At 40.5% G+C, this 26320-nt stretch overlaps 2 protein-coding genes across 4 annotated transcripts in view; one reads left to right on the top strand and one right to left on the bottom strand.

The window, feature by feature from the left end:
• LOC124144087 (mucin-5AC-like) overlaps nucleotides 1-26063 on the bottom strand; it is a 36307-nt gene extending 10244 nt beyond the window's left edge. Inside the window, exons 1-10 of one of the 3 annotated variants that reach the window (XM_048390214.1) lie at nucleotides 25904-26063; nucleotides 25429-25512; nucleotides 23944-24039; nucleotides 23320-23415; nucleotides 22932-23021; nucleotides 22369-22464; nucleotides 21779-21874; nucleotides 19387-19500; nucleotides 19097-19136; nucleotides 18859-18893 (exon numbers count right to left, since the gene is read on the bottom strand). In XM_048390214.1, coding sequence (XP_048246171.1) covers nucleotides 18859-18893; nucleotides 19097-19136; nucleotides 19387-19500; nucleotides 21779-21874; nucleotides 22369-22464; nucleotides 22932-23021; nucleotides 23320-23415; nucleotides 23944-24039; nucleotides 25429-25512; nucleotides 25904-26009 — 853 coding nt within the window. In that variant the 5' untranslated portion in view covers nucleotides 26010-26063. Of the gene's footprint in view, nucleotides 1-18858; nucleotides 18894-19096; nucleotides 19137-19386; nucleotides 19501-21778; nucleotides 21875-22368; nucleotides 22465-22931; nucleotides 23022-23319; nucleotides 23416-23943; nucleotides 24040-25428; nucleotides 25522-25903 lie in introns of all 3 variants that reach the window. The other 2 variants (XM_046513334.2, XM_048390215.1) reach the window with 2 other exon arrangements.
• Nucleotides 10562-13377, top strand: LOC124144104. Its single transcript, XM_048390216.1, has 4 exons — nucleotides 10562-10914; nucleotides 11753-11871; nucleotides 12059-12203; nucleotides 12853-13377. The coding sequence occupies exons 1-4, from the start codon at nucleotides 10718-10720 to the stop codon at nucleotides 12941-12943; spliced, it is 552 nt and encodes a 183-aa protein (XP_048246173.1). The 5' UTR covers nucleotides 10562-10717; the 3' UTR covers nucleotides 12944-13377.
• Nucleotides 26064-26320: the final 257 nt, after the last annotated feature.

The following is a 26320-nucleotide window of genomic DNA, read 5'->3' on the forward strand; positions in this document are numbered from 1 at the left end:
TCCGAGAGCTGAAGATATGGTTAACACCGACACGACTATTAATGATAGTCATGATGATATGAGTTGCTATATTCTGGACTCCCCCATTTCACAAGAGGAGGTGCTTTGTGCTATCAACTCTTTGAAAATTGATAAATCCGGAGGAAATGACCACCTCATTTCAGAATTTTTTAAATATGCGAATGATATTTTTGTCCCTTATCTTACAGTGTTGTTTAATCATTTGTTTGATAATGCATACTTTCCTGAACCTTGGTCTTTGGGAATTATTGTTCCGATACATAAGCGAGGAGACATCCATTCCCCATCCAACTATAGGGGTATATCAGTCCTTAGTGCACTGAGTAAGTTGTATGTTTCTATTTTGAACAGAAGGGTCACGTCTTGGTGTGAGGTCTATGGTAAAATTGCAGAGTCTCAAGCTGGTTTTCGTCATGATTACTCCACCATAGATAATATCTTTATACTACAGTGTATTATCCAGAGATATATTAGTAAGCGTAAGGGTAGGGTATATGGTTTGTTTGTCGATTTTGCAAAAGCCTTCGACAGTGTAAACCGGATGAAATTATGGTCAGTACTAGCTAATAAAGGTGTCGCTGGCAAAATGATAAAAGCTATACGGTCTATTTATACAGCTGTTAAGGCCAGTGTTAAATTTAAACATACATTTTCTGAAATGTTTCAGTGTCCAAGAGGAGTACGTCAGGGTTGTGTGTTAAGCCCCCTTTTATTCTCGATGTTTATTAACGAACTAGCTGCTGAAGTTGAACAGAATTCTGGACCAGGAATACAACTTCATCCTGATATTACAGAGATATTCCTGTTATTATTTGCAGACGATATTATTTTAATCGCAGATACTATAGGTGGACTTCAGAAGCGTATTGATGTTCTAGAAAAATATTGTAATGATTATGATCTAGATGTTAATTTGGATAAAACCAAGGTGGTTGTTTTTAAGAAAGGCGGAGTGTTGTCAAGAAAAGAGATTTGGTACTATAAAGGTCTAAAGTTGGAGTGTGTGTCCTCCTATAAATATTTGGGCGTTACTTTTACGAGAAGCCTGTCCTGGTCAAGTCATTTTTCTAATGCTGGTCTACAGGGGAAAAAAGCAATGTTTGGAATTTTAAAGTCATTGATAAAAATACATCCTCTTCGATATGACTTATATTTTAAAATATTTGATATGAAAATAGTCCCAATTTTGCTCTATGGTTCCGAAGTCTGGGGTCTACACCAGAATGATGAAATGGAAACTATACATACATTGGCATGCAAGCGCTTTCTAGGTGTCAAATCGTCAACACCCAACAACATGGCTCGAGGTGAATGTGGGCGGTATCCATTATATATTTATGCATACAAAAGAGTTATTGGTTATTGGATAAGGTTATTGAGTATGTCCGATTGTCGCTTTCCAAAGAAATGTTATTATATGATGCTTCAGGCAGAAAGTAATGGTAAAATTAATTGGGTATCAAAATGTAAATCTTTATTGTTCCGTTTGGGTTTTGGCTCTGTATGGGAAAACCAGTGTATAAATCATCCTCATTCGTTTTTGACAGAATTTATGTCGCGTCTGAAATGTAGTTATGAACAGGATTGGCATAGTCTTCTGGTAAAGGGTAGTAAATCTTTCTCGTATTCTCTATTCAAGGTATCGTTTGGTACAGAGTTGTATCTTAGCTGTATGACCGTCAGTAAATTGAGAGTGGCGCTAGCTCGGTTTAGATGTTTTTCGCATCAGCTGTGTGTTGAAACTGGGAGATATGCTGATATCCCACGTAACAGAAGACTATGTTGTGTTTGTAATGCTGGGTATGTGGAGGACGAGTTTCATTTTTTGTTAGTTTGCTCCGGTTATAACAAGATACGCATGGATCACTTACCACAGACATTTTATGAATATCCGACCATACAAAAATTTAATATCATTATGTCTACAACTGATTGTAAATTAATTGAACGTCTAGCTATCTATATCTATCAAGCGATGTCACTTCGTAGTACATTATTGTCACAACAATAACAGCTGTGTACATCACGTTCATTGTAATACAAATGTAACTATGGGCCGATGGCCTACACTTACGAAATAAACCGAATTGAATTGAATTGAAGTGATTCAGTAGATCACTTTTTGTGGATAATTTTAATGTTTCTTGTCGTGGAAAAAAATATGCATACAATAGAGAGGCAGCTACAAATCTGTCTCATTAAAATTCATTAATGGTCCCTTGAAAAGGGGTTAAAATTTTCCAAATCAAAGGATGGAAGCACTGTTGACCATGTAGTTCGGTGAGAATCATTTGTCAAAAATGCAATAATTAATAATCAGCATGCAGTGTCTATCTTTTTCGATTTAGAAAAAGCGTATGACACTACCTGGAAAGACGGGAGTTTAAAAGATTTACTTGATTATGGATTGAGAGGCCGTTTGCCTCAATGTGTATCCAAGTTTTTAACTGAAAGACAATTCACACAATCAAGCCAATCCACCCAAGTCCACTAATACGACAAGTAGAGGTTAATGGGGACGCATTCTACACTAGGAGTCCTCACAGGTGCTGTCTGTTAGTAAAATAAGATGTTGTAGACCTTAAAAGGCATTGATGTGAGTCCTGTCGATTGTATACAACTACCACCTCGGTGAAATATACGAGCGCGGGTATGGTAGTAACAAACCTGGAACAAAAATCTACAAATAACTTTCTTGACAATAAGGGATGCAACACCATGCAGCTTAAACGACTGGACCCCCCGTGTCCCCCATGCAATTTACAACTAACTAAAGTGATACAATGAAAATAAGACAGCGTAGCTACAGGATAAACATGCCGGCCGAAATGACCTATATTATGTCCTTTATTTACAGATTACATTGGTAACTGATCTTCTGATAAGACCAATTGTGGATCAACGAGCTGTGGTGTCAAAATGATCTGGACACAATTATTTATGTTAATGCAGTATCACATGTACGCATGCCAAGACCAAGCATCACTATGGCAAATGATATACGTAGAGGACGTCAGTGTTCCACATGGACCTCTGCTCTCGAGGATTGAATGTTGTCAACTGTGTTCTTTAACCATTGGCTGTCGAGGCGTGTTCTATGTGGATGGAGAATGCCAACTGAACGTCAATAACATTGAGGTCACAGAAACGAATAAGGAAACTGGAAAGTGGTATTGGTATATGACGTCACAGTTGCCTATCAAATCTGAGGTTGAAAGCAAAGGTAAGTATTGATTTTCCATGAATGATCTTGTTAGTTTCAGATAGGTGAGAAAAGTGAACGTTCTATTCGCAACAGCACACATTTAGAGCATATATACGCTATCGCAACATCAACCAATTATAATATATAAAGTGCAACTATTTCCATGATATTTGATTGGATAACCAAACCACAAACAGTGAAAACTAAAAGAAATACTGCTATTTAATGTGCGGATAACAGGGTGAGCGGGGCCTGGGTTGTATTATTGCACCGAATAATGTCATGGATTTCGTATTGTTATCTTCTTGTTATCTTGTGTTCTGTGTTAATTACTAAATATACTGCTGAGGTATTATTTTTACTTAATTTATAAATAACTTCAGTATTGGTTATTATGTGTACTTATTTTTATCAGCTACTCAAACTTTGTAATCTAACGCAAATATGTTTGAAGTCAGTTCTAAACATTCCAAATGGAATGTACTGTATATCAGTAAGGCAAAACCATAGGTTTTATATACAAGGAGACTGATCAAAGCTAAAACTAAAATATTCACAATATTTTGACATATACATGTTTGTGAGATACTGGTATTGTAAAATTAAAGTGCGGGTTTACCGATCCAAGTTATGGTTACAGAAATACGTTATAAGTATCAGCTTATTTTAGTCTCTTGTTTGTCTTAAATTATTTTGACATAGGTAAATATGTATTCCACAGTCGTGCAGCCCTACTGACCTGGAAGCTGATCCCTATTACTTGGATGTGAGATCTTTCAGAGCATAGGTCACCATACATCGCTGTACGGATGTCATGAGTATCTATGGCGTCGTACGTTGCTCTTCAGAGTTGCGTCCCTAGTTACGTGCAAGAATCACGGTTCGCATCCCGGTTCGCCCTGATTATGATACTTTGTGTTTCCGCGCCATACCAATACTCGAGGATTACACTATAGTGGTAAACGTCTTACAGTAGCGTGTTTCGGGGTTTCCTCCCACAAGAAACAGACACGCCTTGATATAACTTAAATGTCGTTGAAAGCGGCGTTAACACCTTCCCAATCGCCGATTCCCTTTTATCATTTAAATAACAATGACTTTCACATTCATGAAAACAAACAATTTGGCATGATGTGACTTGAAATCTTTTACCAGATATATTCTGTCCATGATAATCATCTTGTATCAACAACCTGTTGATTATTTCTTACCTCCCGTGAACGCCAATGACATGTTTGTGTCATATGTTACTTTAAATTACAACTTCTACAGTATAGGAGTGAGTTAGTGAGTTTGGTTTAACGCTGCTTTTAACATTATTCCAGTTATATCACGGCCTGTCAGCTTAATGTGGGAGGAAAGTCCGAAGTGATGCAGGTCTAAGACGTTTACCACTTCGGTAAAATCCACGAGCACGGGTATGATGCTGACAAACCTAGAAATATAATCGGGGCGAACCGGGATTCGAACCCACAATCATAGGTTTCTGGCGTGCCCAAGGGACGCAACTCTGCACAGCGAATCGTGGCGTTTTAGACGACTGGGCCACCCGTGCCCCCTATTGAATAGCAGAGGTTAAAAGCGTGACTGACGAAACTGATTGTGTTGATGGTTCTTACAGTATAGGAAGCAAAGCGACACTTTTATAGCCCATGTTATTTTTCTGATTACCATATGGATAGGATATATGCGCATTTAATGATTTCAGTATTAAACCAACAGTTCACAACACATATGCTGAACCGCAAAAGAAACGTCACCGTGGATAGATATATGAAAACCTTATTTGTCCAACCACTGTAAACATACTTTGGGACATATAAAAAAGATGAAACTTCCCAAAACTGATCATCAAGGTTGAAATTAAAGTGTCAACACAACACTAGACTCTGAGAAAATGGTATCTCAAGTCAGTATCTCTTGTGCCGTGCAACGTCGATTCATGCAATGGATGAGGCGGTTGATGAAGGCCATAGGCACTTGAGCCCACACTTTGAGGAACGCCTGACGCAGTTCAGCTGCAGTTGTCGGCCTTTGTCGGACGTCATTTAGCCGTCTTTGAATCTCGCTCCACAGATGCTCAATGGGATTTAAATTGGGACTGAGGGCAGGCCTCTGCATAGTTCTGATGCCATACTGCTGGAGGAAGTCTCTTGTTGCTCTCGCAGTGTGGGGACGGGCGTTATCATGCTGCAACTCTCGGTTGCGGCGACGTGCCAAATGAGGTATGGCATGTGGTCTCAAGACTTGATTAATGTACCGACTTGCTGTGACACAATTTCCTCTCCCGGAGCCGATGTTCTGGAAGACCACAGGGCCGACCCTCTGTGCATGACCAATTCCAATTCCACAACAACACAAGCATCCGAATAACGTTCCCCCGGCGTCGCCAGAGTCTCTCTCTCTCATCTGCTGTTGAGATACAGTAACGGCTGTCATCCTTTCCACTGCTGGTGGCACAAATGCCGGTGCCGTGTTGCCCACTGAAGACGGTCTGTGTGGCCTGTGACAGTGGTGGTGCCTGCTCGTCAATCGTGGTGGCACGGTGTCGCTGGTGTGTACCCATGGCCTGTCGAGCAGTTTCTGCAGCAGTAACACAAGCGATCTTGAAGATGCTGTCGAACAATATGACGATCCTGACGTTGGGTGGTGACCATTGGTCTGCCACTACGTGGTCAGTCATCTGTAGTGTTTGTGGTCTGGTACCGTTGCTTGAGCCTGTATATGGTCCTTACGTGATCTTGAAATGCATTAGCTACTTGCCTGGCGGTTTTTCCAGCTTGCAATCGTCGAAGGGCTTGGTGTCGCTGATTTCTTGTCAACCTCGGCATGTGGTAGCAATTCAATAACGAATGAATGTTATCCGATCTGGGTGTTTTTTTATAGGGCAAGATATAGGGGAACGCATGTGCATTTCAATTAGCACGGAACTCACGTTCATGGGGTGTATCGGTTTCATTGACATCTACTTTGTTTTTTTATCATCAAATTTCATTTTTCCGGATAAGGTAATGTAAAACTTTAGAAACTTTGACTATAATTACCCAGATATTTAAATGACAACTATTCATGCCATGTTACTGGGGGTGACGTTTCTTTTGCGGTTCAGTCTATTTTGATCCAAATGAAGACAAAATCTGTCTCATCTCATTTTAAGTCATCTTCCACAGATGTCCCAGATGTCCCAGATGTCCCAGATGTATCAAATGTCTCAAATGTCTCAGTTGTCCCAGATATCCCAGATGTCTCAAACGTCTCAGATGTCTCAGATGTCCCAGATGTCCCAGATGTCTCAAATGTCTCAGATGTCTCGTTGGTGCCACGACACCTCACAACTCTGAGTGGCCAGACTGCCAGTCAGGTGATTGTCCAAGAATATAGAGCGTTCACAACAGGAAGCTTCCATTCATTTGACCTCAAGAAAGGCATTTGGAGTAAAGTGCCGAGATCAGAGAAGCCTCTTATCAACCAATTTGCCTATGATGCGAACAGGGGAAGACTGCTCTGGACGTTTGGCAGAAGTATAATGTGGGCTTACCGGAACAGACTGGGAAAAGCAGCGACCTTTCATTCAGAAAGTATGTATGAGCTTGTTAATGCTTTCAAGGACGAAAGCCACACTCAGTACAACGCGTACTGATTTAGATATTGTTTGTTTCTCGTTGAAGGTCCTATGATGCAATGACATGCATCAACGAAATCAACGAACTTTACCACCCGATCCATTTAACCGCTTCTTACGCAAAGTATTTGTTGATTGGGATATATCCCCATTCTAGTGCAATTTGAAGGGATGTTGTCAATATGTATCTTTCACATCTAGTAGCCCACGGTATCATCCGTTGGATAAAGTACCAATACACATGCCATACACTTTCTTTGCCTATCATTCGTCGTTCAAAGGAGTTATAAGTGTAACAGTAGAATAATCTGCAATGATTAAGAAATATCTTTCGTGTACTTTGAAAGATAAAACTTGCTTTTAGAAAATATAAGTGAATTATTTATACTGCTATGTATGCTTTTATAAAATGAAGTACACACTTATATACTTCAAAACTTCTTGTGTACAACTATACCTTTTTTAACACCTAGTCTTAACATATATTCCTGGACAATACAGGTATAACCCCATCAATATTTAACAGCTTACCCTATGTTGAGTGGGAGGGTGGTTACAATTCTTGACAGCTTACCCTGTGGTGTGTGGAAGGGTTTTTACTATTCTTGATAGCTTACCCTGTGGTATGTGAAAGTGTTTGTTTTTTAATTCGTGACAGCTTACCCTGTGGTGTGTGGAAGGGTTTTTAAATTCTTGACAGTTTACCCTGTGGTGTGTTGCATGATGGCTAAATTCTTAACAGCTTACCCTAGGGTGTGTTGAAGATGGTTATAATTCTTAACAGCTTACCCTGTGGTGTGTTGAAGGATGGTTATAATTCTTGACAGCTTACCCCATGGTCCGAGGAAGGGTTTTTACAATTCTTGACAGCTTACCCCATGGTGTGTTGAAGGTTGGTTACAATTCTTGACAGCTTATACCGTGGTGTGTTGAAGGATGGTTATAATGCTTGACAGCTTACCCCTGGTGTGTTCAAGGATGGTTACAATGCTTCACAGCTTACCCCGCGGTGTGTTGAAGGATGGTTATAATACTTGTCAGCTAAACCTGTGGTGTGTGGAAGGGTTTTTACAATTCTTGACAGCTTACCCCGCGATGTGTTGAAGGATGGTTACAATTCTTGACAGCTTACCCAGTGGTGTGTTGAAGGATGGTTACAATTCTTCACAGCTTACCCAGTGGTGTGTTGAAGGATGGATGTAATACTTGTCAGCTAAACCTGTGGTGTGTGGAAGGGTTTTTACAAATCTTGACAGCTTACCCCGCGGTGTGTTAAAGGATGGTTACAATTCTTGACAGCTTACCCAGTAGGGCGTTGAAGGATGGTTATTATTCTTGACAACTTACCCCGTGGTGTGTTGAAGGATGGTTACAATTCTTGACAGCTTACCCCGTGGTGTGTTGAAGGATGGTTGCAATTCTTGACAGCTTACCCCGTGTTGTGTTGAAGGATGGTTATTATTCTTGACAGCTTACCTAGTGGTGTGTTGAAGGATGGTTACAATTCTTCACAGCTTACCCTGTGGTGTGTTGATGGATGGTTACAATTCTTGACCACTTACCCTATGGTGTGTTGAAGGATGGTTACAATTCTTGACAGCTTACCTCATGTTGTGTTGAAGGATGGTTATTATTCTTGACAGCTTACCCAGTGGTGTGTTGAAGGATGGTTACAATTCTTCACAGCTTACCCCGTGGTGTGTTGAAGTATGGTTATAATACTTGTCAGCTTACCCTGTGGCGTTTGCAGGATGGTTACAATTCTTGACAGCTTACACCGTGGTGTGTTGAAGGATGGTAACAATTATTGACAGCTTACCCCGTTGTTTGTTGAAGGATGGTTATCCTTCTTGTCAGTTTACCCCGTGGTGTGTTAAAGGATGATTATAATTCTTGACAGCTTACCCAGTGGTGTGTTCAAGGATGGTTACAATTCTTGACAGCTTACCCCGTGGTGTGTTGAAGGATGGTTACAATTCTTCACAGCTTACCCCGTGGTGTGTTGAAGGATGGTTATCCTCCTTGACAGTTTACCCCGTGGTGTGTTAAAGGATGGTTATAATTCTTGACAGCTTAACCCGTGGAGTGTGTGGAAGGGTGGTTACAATTCTTGACATCTTATCCTCAGGTCATCGAATAATTGTTAGAAACTATGATATCTTACCTTGGGTGTTTGGAAGGGTTGTTACTATATGTGACATCTAAACCGGGTGGTGTGAAGGGGTTACATTTACCTCTTGTGGCGTAGAATGGGTGTTTATCCGTGTGACAGAACTATGTCACATCTTCACATGGTGGTGTGGAAGTGTGGTTAAACTATGATAATCTTAGCCTGGCGGTGTGGAAGGGTGGTTAAACTATGAGACATCTTAGCCTGGTAGTGGAGAAGGGTGGTTTAACTATGTGACATTTAACTCTGGTGGTACGGAAGGGGGATTAAACTGTGTGACATCTGACCCAGGTGGTGTGTAAGGGTGGTTACACTGTGTGACATATTAGCGTGATGGTGTTTAAGGGTGATTAAACTGTGTGACATTTAACTCTGGTGGTGTGTAAGGGTGGTTACACTGTATGACATCTTAGCATGATGGTGTTAAAGGGTGATTTAACTGTGTGACATTTAACTCGGGTGGTGTGTAAGGGTGGTTACACTCTGAGACATCTTAGCTTGATGGTGTTTAAGGGTGATTTAACTGTGTGACATTTAACTCTGGTGGTGTGTAAGGGTGGTTACACTGTGTGACATTTAACTCTGGTGGTGTGTAAGGGTGATTAAACTGTGTGACATTTAACTCGGGTGGTGTGTAAGGGTGGTTCTCACTCTGTGACATATTAGCGTGATGGTGTTTAAGGGTGATTTAACTGTGTGACATTTAACTCTGGTGGTGTGTAAGGGTGGTTACACTGTGTGACATATTGGCCTGATAGTGTTTAAGGGTGATTAAACTGTGTGACATTTAACTCTGGTGGTGTGTAAGGGTGGTTACACTGTGTGACATTTAACTCTGGTGGTGTGTAAGGGTGATTAAACTGTGGGACATTTTACTCGGGTGGTGTGTAAGGGTGGTTTTCACTCTGTGACATATTAGCGTGATAGTGTTTAAGGGTGATTTAACTGTGTGACATTTAACTCTGGTGGTGTGTAAGGGTGGTTACACTCTGTGACATATAAGCGCGATGGTGTTTAAGGGTGGTTATAATATGAGACTTCTTACTCTGGTGGTGTGTAAGGGTGGTTACAATATGTGACATCTTACTCTGGTGGTGTGAAAGTGATGTTAAAATAAGTGATATCCTAGCCTAGTGGAGTAGAAGGATAGTTACAATATGTGACATCTTAGCCTGGTGGTGAGGAGTTAGTCTATGTGACATCTTACTCTGGTGGTATTGAAGAACGGTTACAATATGTGACATTTTACTCTGGTGGTATTGAAGAACGGTTACAATATGTGACATTTTACTCTGGTGGTATTGAAGAACGGTTACAATATGTGACATTTTACTCTGATGGTATTGAAGAACGGTTACAATATGTGACATTTTACTCTGCTGTTGTGGATGACATGTGACACTATGTTACATCTTAGACTGTTGGTGTGGATGGGGGTTAAACCATGTGACTTCTTATCCTGGTGGTGTTGAAAGATGGTTATAATATGTAACATCTTACCCTGAGGAAGTTGACGATTGTTCAAGCAGTCATCCACTCACTGCTGGCACAATTCAACTCATTTATAGTCGTTGTGATCTATCTGGGATATTGATGACTGTTATATTAAAAGTTCACGCTTTTATATTACTAATTCTGGTATATTTGTTTCAATACATTTAAAATCCCCACAATAGCCATATTTGTTGATATATCGACGATGTTTCATTTCGCAGAAAGTCACATCTTTGGCGTTTGCATTGACACACGTGTGGACCTTTTGTTCTTTACACGAGGTGGACCTGTTTTTGATATCATGTCAACCGACCTAGGAAAGCCTGAACCGAGGATTGTCTTACAGGACAAAGCTCAGATATTTGACAAATATTCCAGTATGGATTTGGATACTGACAACAAGTAAGTTTTTTACATATATATATATATATATATATATATATATATATATATATATATATATATATATATATATATATCGGATAGTTTTGTTGTTATGATATACATGTACACAATGCTAGCTTGAACATGATTACCGGATATGACATGGAGAAAACTGTAGTGGGGTCTTCTTGGTTCGTTTGATTCTATTTACGGAATCAACATATTCAAGTGATTATTCGAGGGATTTATCGGACTCGTCATCAATATTAATAACAATAGTCTGAGGTCATCATAACGGTTTAATGGAATACTCTTGTACCGGTCTAAACCCGGTCTAATTCGATACTTATTAAAATGTTAAAATGAGCGAAAAATCATTCCGTTTCAATACACTTTGGCCATGTATCCAGTTCACCTTGACCTCAAAGATGTACACCATGTTTGCTGAGTTTGCACTTAAAGGACTACTCAAACACAAAATGTACAACAGTCCATCGACAACACCTGCAAAACAGACCCTGACAGTCAACCTACTAACAAGTGAAGACGCATGATCATTATTGATTGCGAGATAAATAGCTGATAGATACCTTTGACTCCTGTCACATGTGAACATGTATCAAGTTCAATTCATCCACCTTAATCTGGACCTGTACATCAGGTAAAGCGGTCAGTAATTAGGTAGTCAGAGTCAGCATGTACACAGTCGGATACGCCCTGTGTCCTTTTTTTCGTAATTAGAAAATATATCAAACAAACCAACAAGAAAACACTCAGGTACAGCTTCAGTTTTACTGAGCATGTTGTGTTGCTACATTTGCTAAATATCCCAAACATTATTCGTGTATTCTTCCAGGAGGTTGTATGCAGTCCAATTCTTGCTTGGAACAATACTGTCATGCGACTATGACGGGGGAAATAGCCATGTACACTTCATAGGATTGCCTGCAAGCACTATAACCTACTGGCCTAAAGGTACGCTTGTGTGGCCATATGTGCGCGACTGTTTCATTAGTATATATTGATATTGTCCTTACACCTCGTTGTGTGTTCGTCTTTTACACAATAACGAACAAAAAACTGATGTCTCCATTATATGATTAAGTAGAGGGTACACTGTTAGTACATACTGGGTATACTCAATCTTCTTATTTTCTTACAGTCCAAAAACTGATGCTTCAAATTGGGAAAGTACTATGGAGTTATGGACCAGATACTTTCCAGAAGACGGTTTACTATCGCTTACCAAGTTTCATATCAAACTTTCTCATAACTGAACAAGGGATCGTATTGTTTGGAAGGCAAAGGTAAAATGAATATTCGTTATTATGGAAACGTGTCTATTCGACTCGACTTTATTCTGTGTGGAAATTCCCCTACAATACTTTTCAATGGGTCGCGCGTTCGGGATATTGTAGTTTCTTGGTGTTTTGCGAACAAAATTTAAAAATGACTATTCAGTCAATGAAACTTTATGGATTGGTATTTCGCACGATCACATGATTTGGCTGTTGAGTATGGTCATTCATGCACATACATTCATCAACACTGGTACCGATATAAAGTAGTCTAACACATTTAGTAAGCCAACACAAATACTGTCGGCTGATATCATTGCAATGGGGTGCCTTTAAGGCTGATATCTGGCAAAAGAAATGAATGAATTTCCATTTTGTACTAACTCACTAAATTTCGTTCAATACTGGTGCACCTTCATGCATTATGAGCATTGCCTGTAGTTTTTTGTAATCGAACACTCTATATTCTTTATATTCACTCTATATTGTGCAAGGCCGTAGTTAACTTTTTTGACAGGGGTGTGGGGAGGGGGGGGGGGGGGGTATTTGTACATGTATCACTTGTCCCCAACTTGATTCAAATAAAACTGTTTTCTATAAAAAGTGTGTGTTTATACAAATGCGTTCTTATTTGCATTGTTCATTTTTGTATTTGCAGGTGCTTTGTTCTTTCGGAGAACAAGACGAGAGTCAAGATCAATGTAATATTCCCTCCTGATGCAGTGATTCACAAGACCATTATTATCTGAAAATAGGTGTCAATTATTCAAATCCCACTTTGTAATTACAGTGAACTTTGAAGTGACAGGGCCAGACATGTATGTTGAAACTGAAGCATATGATTGCACGTTTTTTCGGAAAATAAGTATGTTGTGTAACATTATGACACCTATATATATTGTTATGTGGCGGTAGACACTGTTGAAGATTTGTTTGTGGTTTTTGTCAGTGGCAGGAAATTAATAAACTACAGTAATAAATTCCAATTGTTGTCGTGGATAGTATTGAAGAGGTGAGTTTTGTACCATAGTTTTTAGAGTTGTTTTGTACATGGACGTAATAGACTTCATCGTTCGAAAAGTTTCTGGATAACACAGTTTTAGAGTGAGTGAGTGAGTTTGCTTTAACGCTGCTTTTAACATCATTCCAGTTATATCACGGCGTGTCAGCTTAATGTGGGAGGAAAGCCCGAAGTGATGCAGGTCTCAGACGTTTACCACTTCGGTGAAACCCACGAGCACGGGTATGGTGCTGACAAATCTTGAAACATAGTCGGGGCAAATCGGGATTCGAACCCACAACCATAGGTTTCTGGTGTGCCCAAGGAGCGCATCTCTGCACAGCGAATCTCGACGCCTTAGATGACTGGGCCACCCGTGCCCTCCACAGTTTTAGAAGACTGGCTGTACCTACTACATAGGATGGACAAGCCAGAAACGAGAGGCCTTTCGATTGTACTTATATCTGATCTAGTTTGGACACTAAATTAGAAACACCAAATTTCTAACACCCAAATGCGGACCAGGCCTCTTTCAAAACATTTAACAGTGTATATAATCTGGCCATTCGTGGCCATTACTTCTGGAGCCGATTACTTATGCTGTATTATGTTTTAGACCCATGTTATTATTTTTTATGCTTAAGGTTTAAACCTGAAACTGCCTGTTTAACTATAGATCATTGACCATTCATTGATCTTGTGTCGTCATTTACTGATTTCACTAATTTTGTTAAGTACTTACCGATTTCATGGTTAACCTCTGCGTCTCAATTCTAGAAATCACTGGGAGATTATTTTTACTTTAATATCTTTGAGAAGGGGGCGTCTACCCAGCTAACCAAAAAACATAAAAGTTCATGATTTTGTTTGTACTGAGTATGGTGTTACGCCACTTTAAACAATAGTCCAGCAATAGCATGGCGGGGGACACCAAAGAAGGGGTTCACACATTGTACCCATGTTGGGAATCGAACCCGGGTCTTTGGCGTAAGGAGCGAATGCTTTAACCACTAGGCTACCCGACCGCCCCTACTTTTTTGTAAGATTTTTTCTGTAATATGGTCTTTTTCAATTAATTTCTTATTTTCAAAACACCAAACTTTACATCCATATGAGAGAATAGTATTAGGACATCATCTTTACCACTTTCGAAATACTTATTTCGGAAAGGTTAAGTGCAGAACTAGATGTATTGGTAAATAATTAATATGAACTTAATGTCTAAAATGTGGAGACAAAGTTATCTAATGCACCGCAATGCTTTGTACGAAGATCCTTAATCCTTGGGAGGGATGAGTGTATGTCAGCCTCGTAACAGAGCAGAGTTCCTTAGTCGAGTTTTCACTGTATGCAAGCCAAATAACAGCACGGAGATCCTTAGTCCTGGGGAGTTATCCCTGTATGTAGTCGCCTTATCAGTGCAAAGTGCGTTAGTCCTGAGGAGTGATCCCTGTCTGTAGTCCGCCTAATTGCACTGAGTTCGTTAGTCCTGAGGAGTGATCCCTGTCTGTAGTCCCCCTATCAGTGCAAAGTGCGTTAGTCCTGGGAGTGATCCCTGTATGTAGGCCCTCTAACAGTGCGGAGTTCCTTAGTCCTGAGGAGTGATCCCTGTCTGTAGTCCGCCTAATTGTACTGCGTTTGTTAGTCTTGGAGAGTGATCCACGTATGTCGTCCGCCTAATTGCACTGAGTTCGTTAGTCCTGGGGAGTGTTCCCTGTTTGTAGGCCCTCTAACAGTGCGGTGTTCCCAACTCCTGGAGATTGATCCCTGTCTGTAGTCCGCCTATCAATGCAGAGTTCATTAGTCCTGGGGAGTGATCCCTGTATGTAGTCCCCCTAACAGTGCGGAGTTCGTTAGTCTTTGGGAGTGATCCCTGTATGCAGTCCCCCTATCAGTGCAGAGTTCATTAGTCCTGAGGAGTGATCCCTGCCTGTAGTCCGCCTAATTGTACTGAGTTCGTTAGTTCTGGGGAGTGATCCTTGTATGTAGTCCCCCAAACAGTGCAGAGTTCGTTCGTCCTGGGGAGTGATCCCTGTATGTAGTCCCCCTAACAGTGCAGAGCTCGTTCGTTCTGGAGAGTTATCCCTGTATGTAGTCTTGTTATCAGTGCGGAGTTCCCTGGTCCTGGGGAGTGATCCCTGTCTGTAGTCCGCCTAATCGTACGCAGTTCTTTAGTCCTGGGGAGTGATCCCTCTATGTAGTCCCTCTATCAGTGCGGAGTTCCTTCGTCCTGGTGAATGATCCCTGTATGTAAGCCCCATAAAAATATATAATGATCAAGCCAGATTCGAAATATATCTAGATGTCATCCAACGAGTCACTCTTCAGTTAGGCGTTGTTAAGTAGCTGTTGCATCGAACAAACAAAATGAAGCCCAACTGTGAATGATGTGCTAGCTCAACCCGGTGCACCACTCTCCATGTACAGGACATTAGACAATCCAAGTATTCTTCAATCTCGGGAAGATGCGTAGGAATACTTGATGGTCTTCCGATTCAGCTGTCTGAAGTCAACACACATCCTCAACTCGACCTCTTTCGTGCCAATACAACATGAGATGCCCTTGTGCTTTGAGAACATCGTATCACTCGTAGTTGAATGTGTAGGACTTCATCGTACATGGCAGGTATACGTCGGCGTCGCTGTCTGAAGGGGACATCATCAACGTGTGGTAACATTAGAAACTTGTAGTTGTATGAATCCAGAACTATTGTCATAATTGTTTACTGTAGGAGCTGTATCAAAATCTGCATAAATTGATGGACTTCCTATTTGCTGTAAAAGAGAACAAACTCTTGGACATCTTACTCCTTTAGTAGTCTGGCCTTTAAGTACAGACCGCCTCCGTGGTCTAGTGGTAGAGCGTCCGCCCGGAGAGCGGAAGGTTCGGGGTTCGATCCCCGACCGCGTCATACCAAAAGGCGTTAAAAGATGGTACTTGTTGTTTCCCTGTCTGGCGCTCGGCATTAAGGGGCTAAAACAAGGACTGGTCGGCTCGGTGTCAGTATACTGTGTCTGAGTGGGGTATTCATGTTAAACTGCGGCATGGTATCTCAGTGAGCTAGCACTATAAATCGGCATCAGTCCGAACTAGTACAAGCAGCCACACACACGTACATGCACGTCGCTATATAAGTCCAATAATCTTGGACGCGACGTTAAACCCCATTTCACCTCACCTCACCTCACCTTTAAGTACAGCGCGACTGTTCGCTGCCATGGTGACTCTTGAACTTCCAGCTTTGTATGCAGTTCAAGAGTCTCTAGTTAATCTTCTCACGTTCTTCTCACATAAGGTAATGATCTCAAAGGCGTGGTTCAGTTGCCACGATGAAGTATCTGGCACCATGGCTTATCGTGCAACCCTTCAAGAAGTGGGTAATTACATTTGTTCCATAAATCACAGGCACTTCCCGATTGCACTGTAGTAACGCACACGGAACAGGCTCACTAGTACCCGAACCGGTTGACCTTATCAGTTTAAGGTAATGTTTCACCGTCATTACATTCAATATTCAAAGTATCACCTCTGGAGTCATCCACAAACCCCACAGTCCTAAGAAATAGCAAGATCAGTGGCAGTGGGGTTCAACACAAGAGAGTGCCTTTTAAGACTCAAGAAGTGTCTATCAACGAATCCGGTTATTGGTTATGTGGATTACTCCCTAGCCTTTGGAGTGCACACAGATACCGGTGGACATGGCCTCAGAACAATAATAAGCCAGCAATAGGTTTACAACCCGGAGTGATTGATTATGCCAGCAGGGGACCTAGCAAGACGGAGCGTCACTATCCTGCCTGCAACCTGGGTGGTTGTGCTTGAAATGGTCGAATTCAGATTACCTTTATGGACAGAACTTTACTGAGCTGATGGATAACAATGCACTACTAACATCCTCAGGGGCGATCGGGTAGCCTAGTGGTTAAAGCGTTCGCTCGTCACGCCGAAGACCTGGGTTCGATTCCCGACATGGGTACAATGTGTGAAGCCCATTTCTTGTGTCCCCCGCCGTGATATTGCTGGAATATTGCTAAAAGCGGCGTAAAACCATACTCACTCACTCACTCACTCACTCACTCACTCACGCGTGCCAAGCTGGAAACAACACGACACAGATGGTTTAGCTAGCCTTTGCATCGTACAACTTTAACATTGAGTAGAGAGCAGGAAAAACGAATATGAATGCTGACGTGTTGTCCAGACCAGTCCTGCTGAGCAAACGAACAAGTAGATGTGATTTCGCAAGACACCGTACATACTATCTGCGGCAAAGTTTTACCTAGAAAACTGTTGGAAAGTGTTTGCTTTTCAGCAGATGTTTTGCCTGATGGAGAACTAAGCATCAATAAAGAAACTCCCAAGACCACATGACCATGGCTAATTAGTGACATCAAAATACATACACATATTGAAATATTCTGACTTCCCCACACAATGTTCTTACACATGTTGACTATATTATCACATTAGTGCTACTTTAAATACATATTTTACATACTGAACATAGAACTATCATAAAACAACAAAATACCAAGCATCCCAGCACGATCATAAATGTCCACACATTTGCAATTCCTTTACCATATACATGATAATAGCTTTATAAAAATATTCAAATACATGCTTGACCTGGAGAATCAGTCATTCACAGAACTTCACACATCATAGAAAATATCTGATTTACCCTGCTTCAATTAATATATTCTTATTTGTGATAGGGATATATTATAAATATACGTGTGTTAGTGTGTGAGTGTGTGAGTGTGTGAGTGTGTGTGTGTGTGTGTGTGTGTGTGTGTGTGTGTGTGTGTGTGTGTGTGTGTGTGTGTGTGTGTGTGTGTGTGTGTGTGTGTGTGTGTGTGTGTGTCCGTGTCCGTGTCCGTGTGTGTGTGTGCGTGAATATGTGCGTGTGTATACACTTAGTTGCAAACGTTTCTTGAAAGAAAAAAGTATCTCGATGCGTCACTTTGCTGATATCTGTCCATGACTTGTCAGTGTAGTGACTGAGGTGCAAGTGAAGGTTAAACAGCATGCAAAGCTATCCTTGAGAAGAAGCAAAGGGTCGGCCCCAAAACAGAGCATTTGTCCTGGCTGAAACCATGGGTCTGGCAGAGAGTGATTGACCCAAGCATAACTTGCTTATAATTTTAAAGGTGTAGCATCACCTCTTCATTAAAATCTTGAAAACCGATACTGCAAGCTAATACTTAAAACAAATTGCTAATAGTAATACTTATTACTAACTGCTAACAATAACACTAATACTAAATGCACTATGTACACAATGTACTTATAACTAAATGCTAATAGTTATACTTACAACACTATGCACTAAACTGTTATATCAATACCAGTACTAATAACTAAATGCTAATATTAATACTTATACTAACTTCGAAAATTTCACTATATGTTTTACTGTTGTTTCCGTGAAACAAATGTGGCTGCAACATATGAACCATGGATTTTAATGAGGCCCTGTTCTACAGTTACCACCTACATAAAAGGGAAAAAAACCTTTCAATATTTAAAGTTAGAAGGTTGACAACTGGAATACTGAAGTAATCCAACTTGTCATGCATTCTTGTATGCATGCTTCCAAAATCAGTTATCATTTTTATACCGCATTATACGAATGATGATTAAATAATTAAAAAACATACCTGTGTTGGAGCTTGTGTTTTGAGAAAATGGTGTGCTGGAAAACAAACACACAAACTGTAATGATCTTCCAAAAACAACGTCAAGATGTAAAACTTTGGTATGTGTGTGTGTGTGTTGTGCGTGTGTGTGTTTGTGTGTGATAAATGTGTGTACTTGGTTTTTTAATGATTTAACGTGCGTGTTTTGTGTGCGTGCATGCGAACTGCGTGTTTAATCTAGAGTACGATTTACACTTACCTTTTGACATTTATTCCTTCTTTCAAATCATAATGTTGATCTGGAAGAAGACATTATTTCATGAGTATCATCATTATTGGAAATATCAATATCCTCTGCCGCTATTAAGCGTTTCGTCCTCTACCAGAATTGATTTTAACGATCATTGGAATTATATAAATACGAAAATTGAAGATTATTGCCAGTTGTCCAAATGCCAATAAGATTAGATACACTTTTTTAAGTTATTGCACATATTCAATTTTAACGTTTCGTCTTGAATTATCTTTAATCTCAATACAAATACACACGGGCCGCTCTTCTTCTCCATAGGATACACCCGATGACCACGACGACGATGATAAGCAGAACAACCCCGGCTACTACCCCAACCACGATGTAGAGAGTGTCTGGATTACTGCCATCTGTAGATGGAGAAAGATAATATCGTGATTGATCAAGGCTATGTATAGAGGGGCGGTCGGGTAGCCTAGTGGTTAAAGCGTTCGCTCGTCACGCAGAAGACCCGGGTTCGATTCCCGACATGGGTACAATGTGTGAAGCCCATTGGTGTCCCCCGCCGTGATATTGCTGGACTATTGCTAAAAGCGGCGTAAAACCATACTCACTCACTCACTCACTATGTATAGACTGCTTGTTAAGTGTGAGTATTACTTGTGTGCAATGGGTGGAGGAGTGTTGATCAAGGCTGTGTATAGAACTGCTTGTGAAGTGTGAGTATTACTTGTGTGCAATTGGTGGAGGAGTGTTGATCAAGGCCGTGTATAGAACTGCTTGTTAAGTGTGAGTATTACTTGTGTGCAATGGGTGGAGGAGTGTTGATCAAGGCCGTGTATAGAACTGCTTGTTAAGTGTTAGTATTACTTGTGTGCAATGTGTGGAGGAGTGTTGATCAAGGCCGTGTATAAAACTGCTTGTTAAGTGTGAGTATTACTTGTGTGCAATGTGTGAAGGAGTGTTGATCAAGGCCGTGTATAGAACTGCTTGTTAAGTGTGAGTATTACTTGTGTGCAATGGGTGGAGGAGTGTTGATCAAGGCCGTGTATAGAACTGCTTGTTAAGTGTGAGTATTACTTGTGTGCAATGTGTGGAGGAGTGTTGATCAAGGCCGTGTATAGAACAGCTTGTTAAGTGTGAGTATTACTTGTGTGCAATGGGTGGAGGAGTGTTGATCAAGGCTGTGTATAGAACTGCTTGTTATGTGTGAGTATTACTTGTGTGCAATGTTTGGTGGAGTGAGCGACTGTGGCTTAAAAGACATATATAGATCAGCTTGTCAAGGGTGAGAGATGCCCACACTGCAAACAACCAGAAACCCCAGAACACGCACTCATCCACTGCACACACTACCTAACAGATCGAACCGCATTTCAAACCACCCTCAATCTAAACAAGGCTCTAACTCTAGAAGCAATACTAAACCCACAAAATAAACTAGAAAACTTCAAGGCCTTAGGCGTATTCTCAATAAAAACGGAACTAATAAAACGCATCTAAAAACACAATAACCTACCAAATCAAAATCACATAATCAAACAAACATCCACCATACCCAGCTCCCTTAGTTCTCCTCCCCAATCCCATCGGCATCTATTCCAAATCTCAAAATTCCCAAATTATATATAAGCAACCCCTAAACCCCCCTCTTGGGTTGCACAGACCACTTTCGCCCATTTCGGAAACACATTAAATGGCCTGACCGGGCCCGTGTGCGAAATACGCATCAGTCGGAAAGCGCACGTTAAATCTCCAAAGTAAGTAAGTAAGTAAGTAAGGGTGAGAGATTTTATGTGTGCAATGTGTGGAGAACAGAGTGAATACTTTGTCTATAAAGTGTAATGCTGAAAGAAGTCGCAGCTTGTATACGTGTCGGTAACATTCCACGTGCACGGTGCATACGGTGATACAAAACCACGAATACAGATCCAGGCGAGTCTTAGATTCATAGGAACTCAGCGAATGTTCTGGCTGTATCAACTGAATCATGTAAATTCGGAATCTGGTTTGTTAGACGTTGCTCGAATACACACTGGTGTGTTTGCCCTATGGGGCTTCCTCTTTAGAAAAGAGGCCTAGCAACATATGCAGGTTGTACGAGTCGACACATGGACCGGATGGTCAGGCTCCGTGACTCGCTTGATAGTGTCCTTGTATGCTGACGGCGGGGATCGTTGGTCACAATGTCGATGTGCGGCGTTAAATAAGAGCCAATTAAACACTGTTTCATTCTAATGACTTCTTGGAACATGTCACACACGAAAATTATATAGAAAAGAGATGTACAGAGATTCCTGAATTTGTTCTCGAGTGTGTATGATAAATAGTTGATATTATATTTTACTACTAATCACATGATCTTATTCGAACATTGTGTTATGACAGTACTTGCAGCTTATGAACGTAGATTTGTCATTGACATAAAGTTTGAGCGTGTTTCTCCTTACTGATAGAAAAAGTGTTTATCTATATGTATATGATTAGTGTACTTCTTCGAAAACAGATTTGGCAAAGAAAGCTATTCATTTCAGTAAGTTATATGTAAGTATTTACTGTTAATATAAAATAAACATGAAATAGACCCAGGTTCCAAATAAACCAAATATCTGATAATAACGAATTGATGGAAAATATGTTAACCCTGATGAAGAATGTTTGCGAAATGCACATTTGAAAGACAACTACCTTTCGTTGGCGTCACTGTCTCGGGATTGGATGTAGTCGCCAAAGATCGGGTCGCTGTTGGTGGTGACTGTGTTGACATGGCAGAACTTGAAACGTCTAAAAGTAGATTTATTACTGACTTAAAGTTTGGGCATGTTCCTCGCTGCTGGTGGGACTGGTGTCTATCTCTATGTATATTGGTGTTTATATGTATGTACATGATGAGTCTACTTCATGTAAAAGAGACTTGAAAGAGATAGCTATTCACGTCAGTAGACCATATATAAGACTTTTCTTGAATAAACAGTGAAGCTGAAAAAGACCCAGGTCCCAAATAAATCTAATAAATTTAGACAGGGAATCGTTTTGAGGTAAGGTGAAATGGGGTTTAACATTGCGTTCAAGAGTATTGCTACAATTAGCGACGTGCATGCACATGTGTGTAGGTGCTTGTACTAGTCCGGACCGATGCCGAGTTAATAGTGCTAGACAAATGAGACATAGAGGTGGTCTAATTGTTTGGTTGATATGTTAACGCTGATACACAATGTTTAAATACATTCAACATATCCTCAGTATGGCGTGCCTATTGGAAATAGAGCAGCTGCTACCTTTCTTTGGCGTCACTGTCTCGGGACTCGATGTAGTCGTCAGAGATTGGGTCGCTGTTGAAAATGACTGTGTTGAGATGGCAGAACTTGCAACGTCTGGAAATAGATTTATCACTGACTTGAAGTTTGGGCATGTTCCTCCTTGCTGGTAGGACAGGTGTTTATATGTATGTATATGATGAGTCTACTTCTTGGAAAACATACTTGGAAAGGAAAGCCATTTATTTCAGAAGACCATATACAAGTATTGAGTAAACAGTGAAGCTGAATAGACCCAGTTCCCAAATAAATCTAATATGTTTAGACAAGGAATTATTTGAAGATGAGTGAGGTTAAATTGAGTTTAAAGTTGCAATCAATAGTACTGCACCTATATAGCGACGTGCATGCACGTGTGTGGGGGGGTGCTTGTACTAGTCCAGACTGATGCCGAGTTTATAGTTTTAGACAAATGAGACACATAGGTGGTCTAATTGATCGGATGATATGTCAATGCTGATACACAATGTTTGAATACATTCAACATATCCTAAGTACGGCATGCATATTTGAAAGAGAGCTACCTGGCGTCACTGTCTCGAAATAAGATGTTATGTCCATAGATCGAGTCGTTGTTGATAAGGACTGCGTTGACATAACAGAACTTGCAACGTCTGAAAGAAGATTTGCCATTGACTTGAAGTTTTAGCATGTTCCTCCCTACTGGAGGGACAAGTGTTTTTATCTATGTATATTGATTACACTTCTTGGAACACAGACTTAAATTAATCTATTCATTCCAAAGTATTATATATCAGTAATACACATTGAAGCTGACATAGAGCCAGCATCCAAATAAATCAAATATACTGAGATAACGAATTGTTGGATATTATGTTAATCCTGATGAAGAATGTTTAAATACATTCAACACATCCTCCGTAAGGCGCGCCTATTTGAAAGGGGGGCTACCTTTCTTTGGCGTCACTGTCTCGGGAGAAGATGTTCTATCCATTGATCGGGTCGTTGTTGACAATGACTTTGTTGACATAACAGAACTTGCAACGTCTGAAAGTAGATTTGCCATTGACTTGAAGTTTTAGCATGTTCCTCCCTTCTGGTGGGACAAGTGCTCATCTGTATGTTTGGAAAACGTCTTGGAAAACAGATTTGGAAAAGAAAGCTATTCATTCCAGTTATATATAATTATTTTTCTGAATAAACAGTGAAGCTGAAATAGACACAGCGTCCAAATACATCAAATATATTCAGACAACAATGTGTTGGATATTATGTTAATCTTGATGCAGGATGTTGTAATGCCTGCTGCATATCATCAGAACGACATGCACATTTATGTACCTATGGCTTCCATGGGGTTAAGCCTTGAACCACCTGAACGATAGCTTTGTGGTATTTAAAATTCTAATACTGATTCGTTGACATAGATATCGTATAATTATCGTTGCATAGTCGTGGTGTGTATGGTAAAGTAGAGTCATCAGTTAGGTCCGGAACTGTTAAAGTTACAGTGGCCTTTATTGGAATACCTTCTACATACCTTCAGTACGTCATGCACACGTGAAAGAGAGCTACCTTTCTTTGGCGTCACTGTCTCGGGATAAGATGTTACATCCACAGATCGGGTCGTTGTTGATAATGACTGTGTTGACATAACAGAACTTGCAACGTCTGAAAGCAGATTTGTCATTGACTTGAAGTTTCAGCATGTTCCTCCTCACCGGAAGGACTAGTGCATATGTATACTGAACAACAAAAGTTCCTGTGACATTGAATAAGATTTAATGCAAAGTTATGTTTTTAACCAAACCTGAAACAATTTCGGTTTGCAACAGATAAAAGACTCCTGTAAGTGTTCATATGGTTTAATTTGCCATACTGAGTTCAGATAATGCGTGGTTTCATAAAAAATCATGAACATGTCGAAATGTCAATTTACAAATCAATAGCGTGTGTGTCCACCTCTGGTTGCGTCTCATGGAATGGACCAGGCGTCGCACAAAGTCCTGTGGGATATCTGTCCATATCTGCTGGAGCATGTTTCGATGTTCCTGGAGTGTCTGTGGAACACATGGTTGGCGTCGAAGGCGCCGATCCATCTCATCCTACATGTGCTCGATTGGTGAGAGATCAGGGGAGCGAGCCGGCCAGGGGATGAAATTCACGAGACTCGTCAGTGAATAGAATTTGTCCCCACTGCATGGCCGTCCAGTGTAGACGCTGTCTGCACCACAGTAGACGTGCTTGACGGTGGTTTCCTGTCAAAATGGGATGTCTGGAGGGTCTTCTGGCGACAATCCCTGCACATCTGAGGCGATGACGTACGGTTTGTGAAGATATTCGTCGAATGCCAGCGATACTTCTTGCTTGAATCGATTTTGTAGGTGTGTTGTTCGAATCCATTAGGACGGTCTCAGACTGCATTCGTCTGTTGCCAACGTTGCCATTAATGTGGACGTTAAAATGTCTTGCAACATCACGTTGACTCGATCCTACTTCAAGCATATCAATGGCTCGCAGACGTTCATTTTCGGACAGGCGTGGCATTTCGTAATGTTGAATAATTGCGTAATTTTGTTGTTTTTCTGAGTGGTTGTTGTCAGCACGATGCTAAACAATGCACATGGAATTCCGTTAACGCACATGTTTTTATACCCATTTTTGGGTAGTGAAATGCATGGGGCTTGAATAAAAGTCAACTTTTGCATGGAATGCATGCTTTTCTGTAGCAGTTGCGTTTTCGTGACTTAATTCCATACATGTACTACAATATTGAAAACCAAACTTTACACTAACATATTGGTGTCACAGGAACTTTTGTTGTTGAGTATATATGTCTACTTCTTGGAAGACAGACTTGAAAAAGATAGCCATTCATTTCAGTAGATCTTGTATAAGTATTTTCTTGAATAAAAAGTGAAGCTGAAATTGCCCGTGAGTCCAAATATATCAAAATAATTGAGATAACGAATTGTTGGATATAATGTTAATCTTGATGAAGAATGTTTGAATACTTTCTACATACTCTCTATACGACATGCACATTTGAAAGAGAGCTACCTTTCGTTGTGGTCACTGTCTCAGGAGTAGTAGTATCAACATGTCGGGTCGTTGTTGATAAAGACTGTGTTGACATGACAGAACCTGCAACGTTTGAAAGTAGATTTGTCAATGACTTGAAGTTTGGGCCTGTTCCTCCTAACAGGTAGGACTAGTGTTTATCTCTGTGCATATGATAATCATACAACATAGCTATTTATGCCAGTAGAGCATATTTAAAAAAATTCTTGAATAAACAGTGAAATACACCCAGGTTCCAAATACATGTAATATATTTAGTAAAGATATGTTCGAAAATGTGTTAATCCTGGGAAGATTGTTATTTACATTCCTATGCCATGTGCCTGTCACTGAAATTAGTCTTATTGTATACTTTCGTTTTTCAGCCACTATATCGCCATCGACGATTACGTTTGAGACAATTACATTATTGCTAAATGTATAAGGTAAAACACAGTGATAATGTTATACCCACCTATTGTATAATTGTTGCTTCTCGGGTGTATATCGTAGTCGGAAACCTGTTTCCCGCACTGCCACGCTGCTCCTTGGTCTGTGGTGGAGCTAAATGTAAACGTCATACTATGGGCCGTGGTACTACAACTCACATTGATACGGTCGATGATGTCATGACCATAGGCGAGTTCTTGCTTCACACAATTAGGGGTCTTTTGAGTAACGAAATTAGGTTTGTTGTTCTGCCACCACCCAATGTTTACTATAGATTCATCACGGATGCTACAGGTCAAGGTGAAGAGTTCTCCATCGGTTGGTGTTAATGGTGAGCTCGTCAGTACAAAATCACCTACAGAAGCAAAATAAACTTCAGTTTAGTTTCAGAAAAAGGTATCAATAAAGCTGTTTTGGTTGTTACGCAGCAATTTCTGTATAA

Source organism: Haliotis rufescens, unplaced genomic scaffold (genome assembly GCF_023055435.1).
Source record: "Haliotis rufescens isolate VD_foot unplaced genomic scaffold, xgHalRufe1.0.p SCAF_87, whole genome shotgun sequence".
NCBI lineage: Eukaryota > Metazoa > Mollusca > Gastropoda > Lepetellida > Haliotidae > Haliotis > Haliotis rufescens.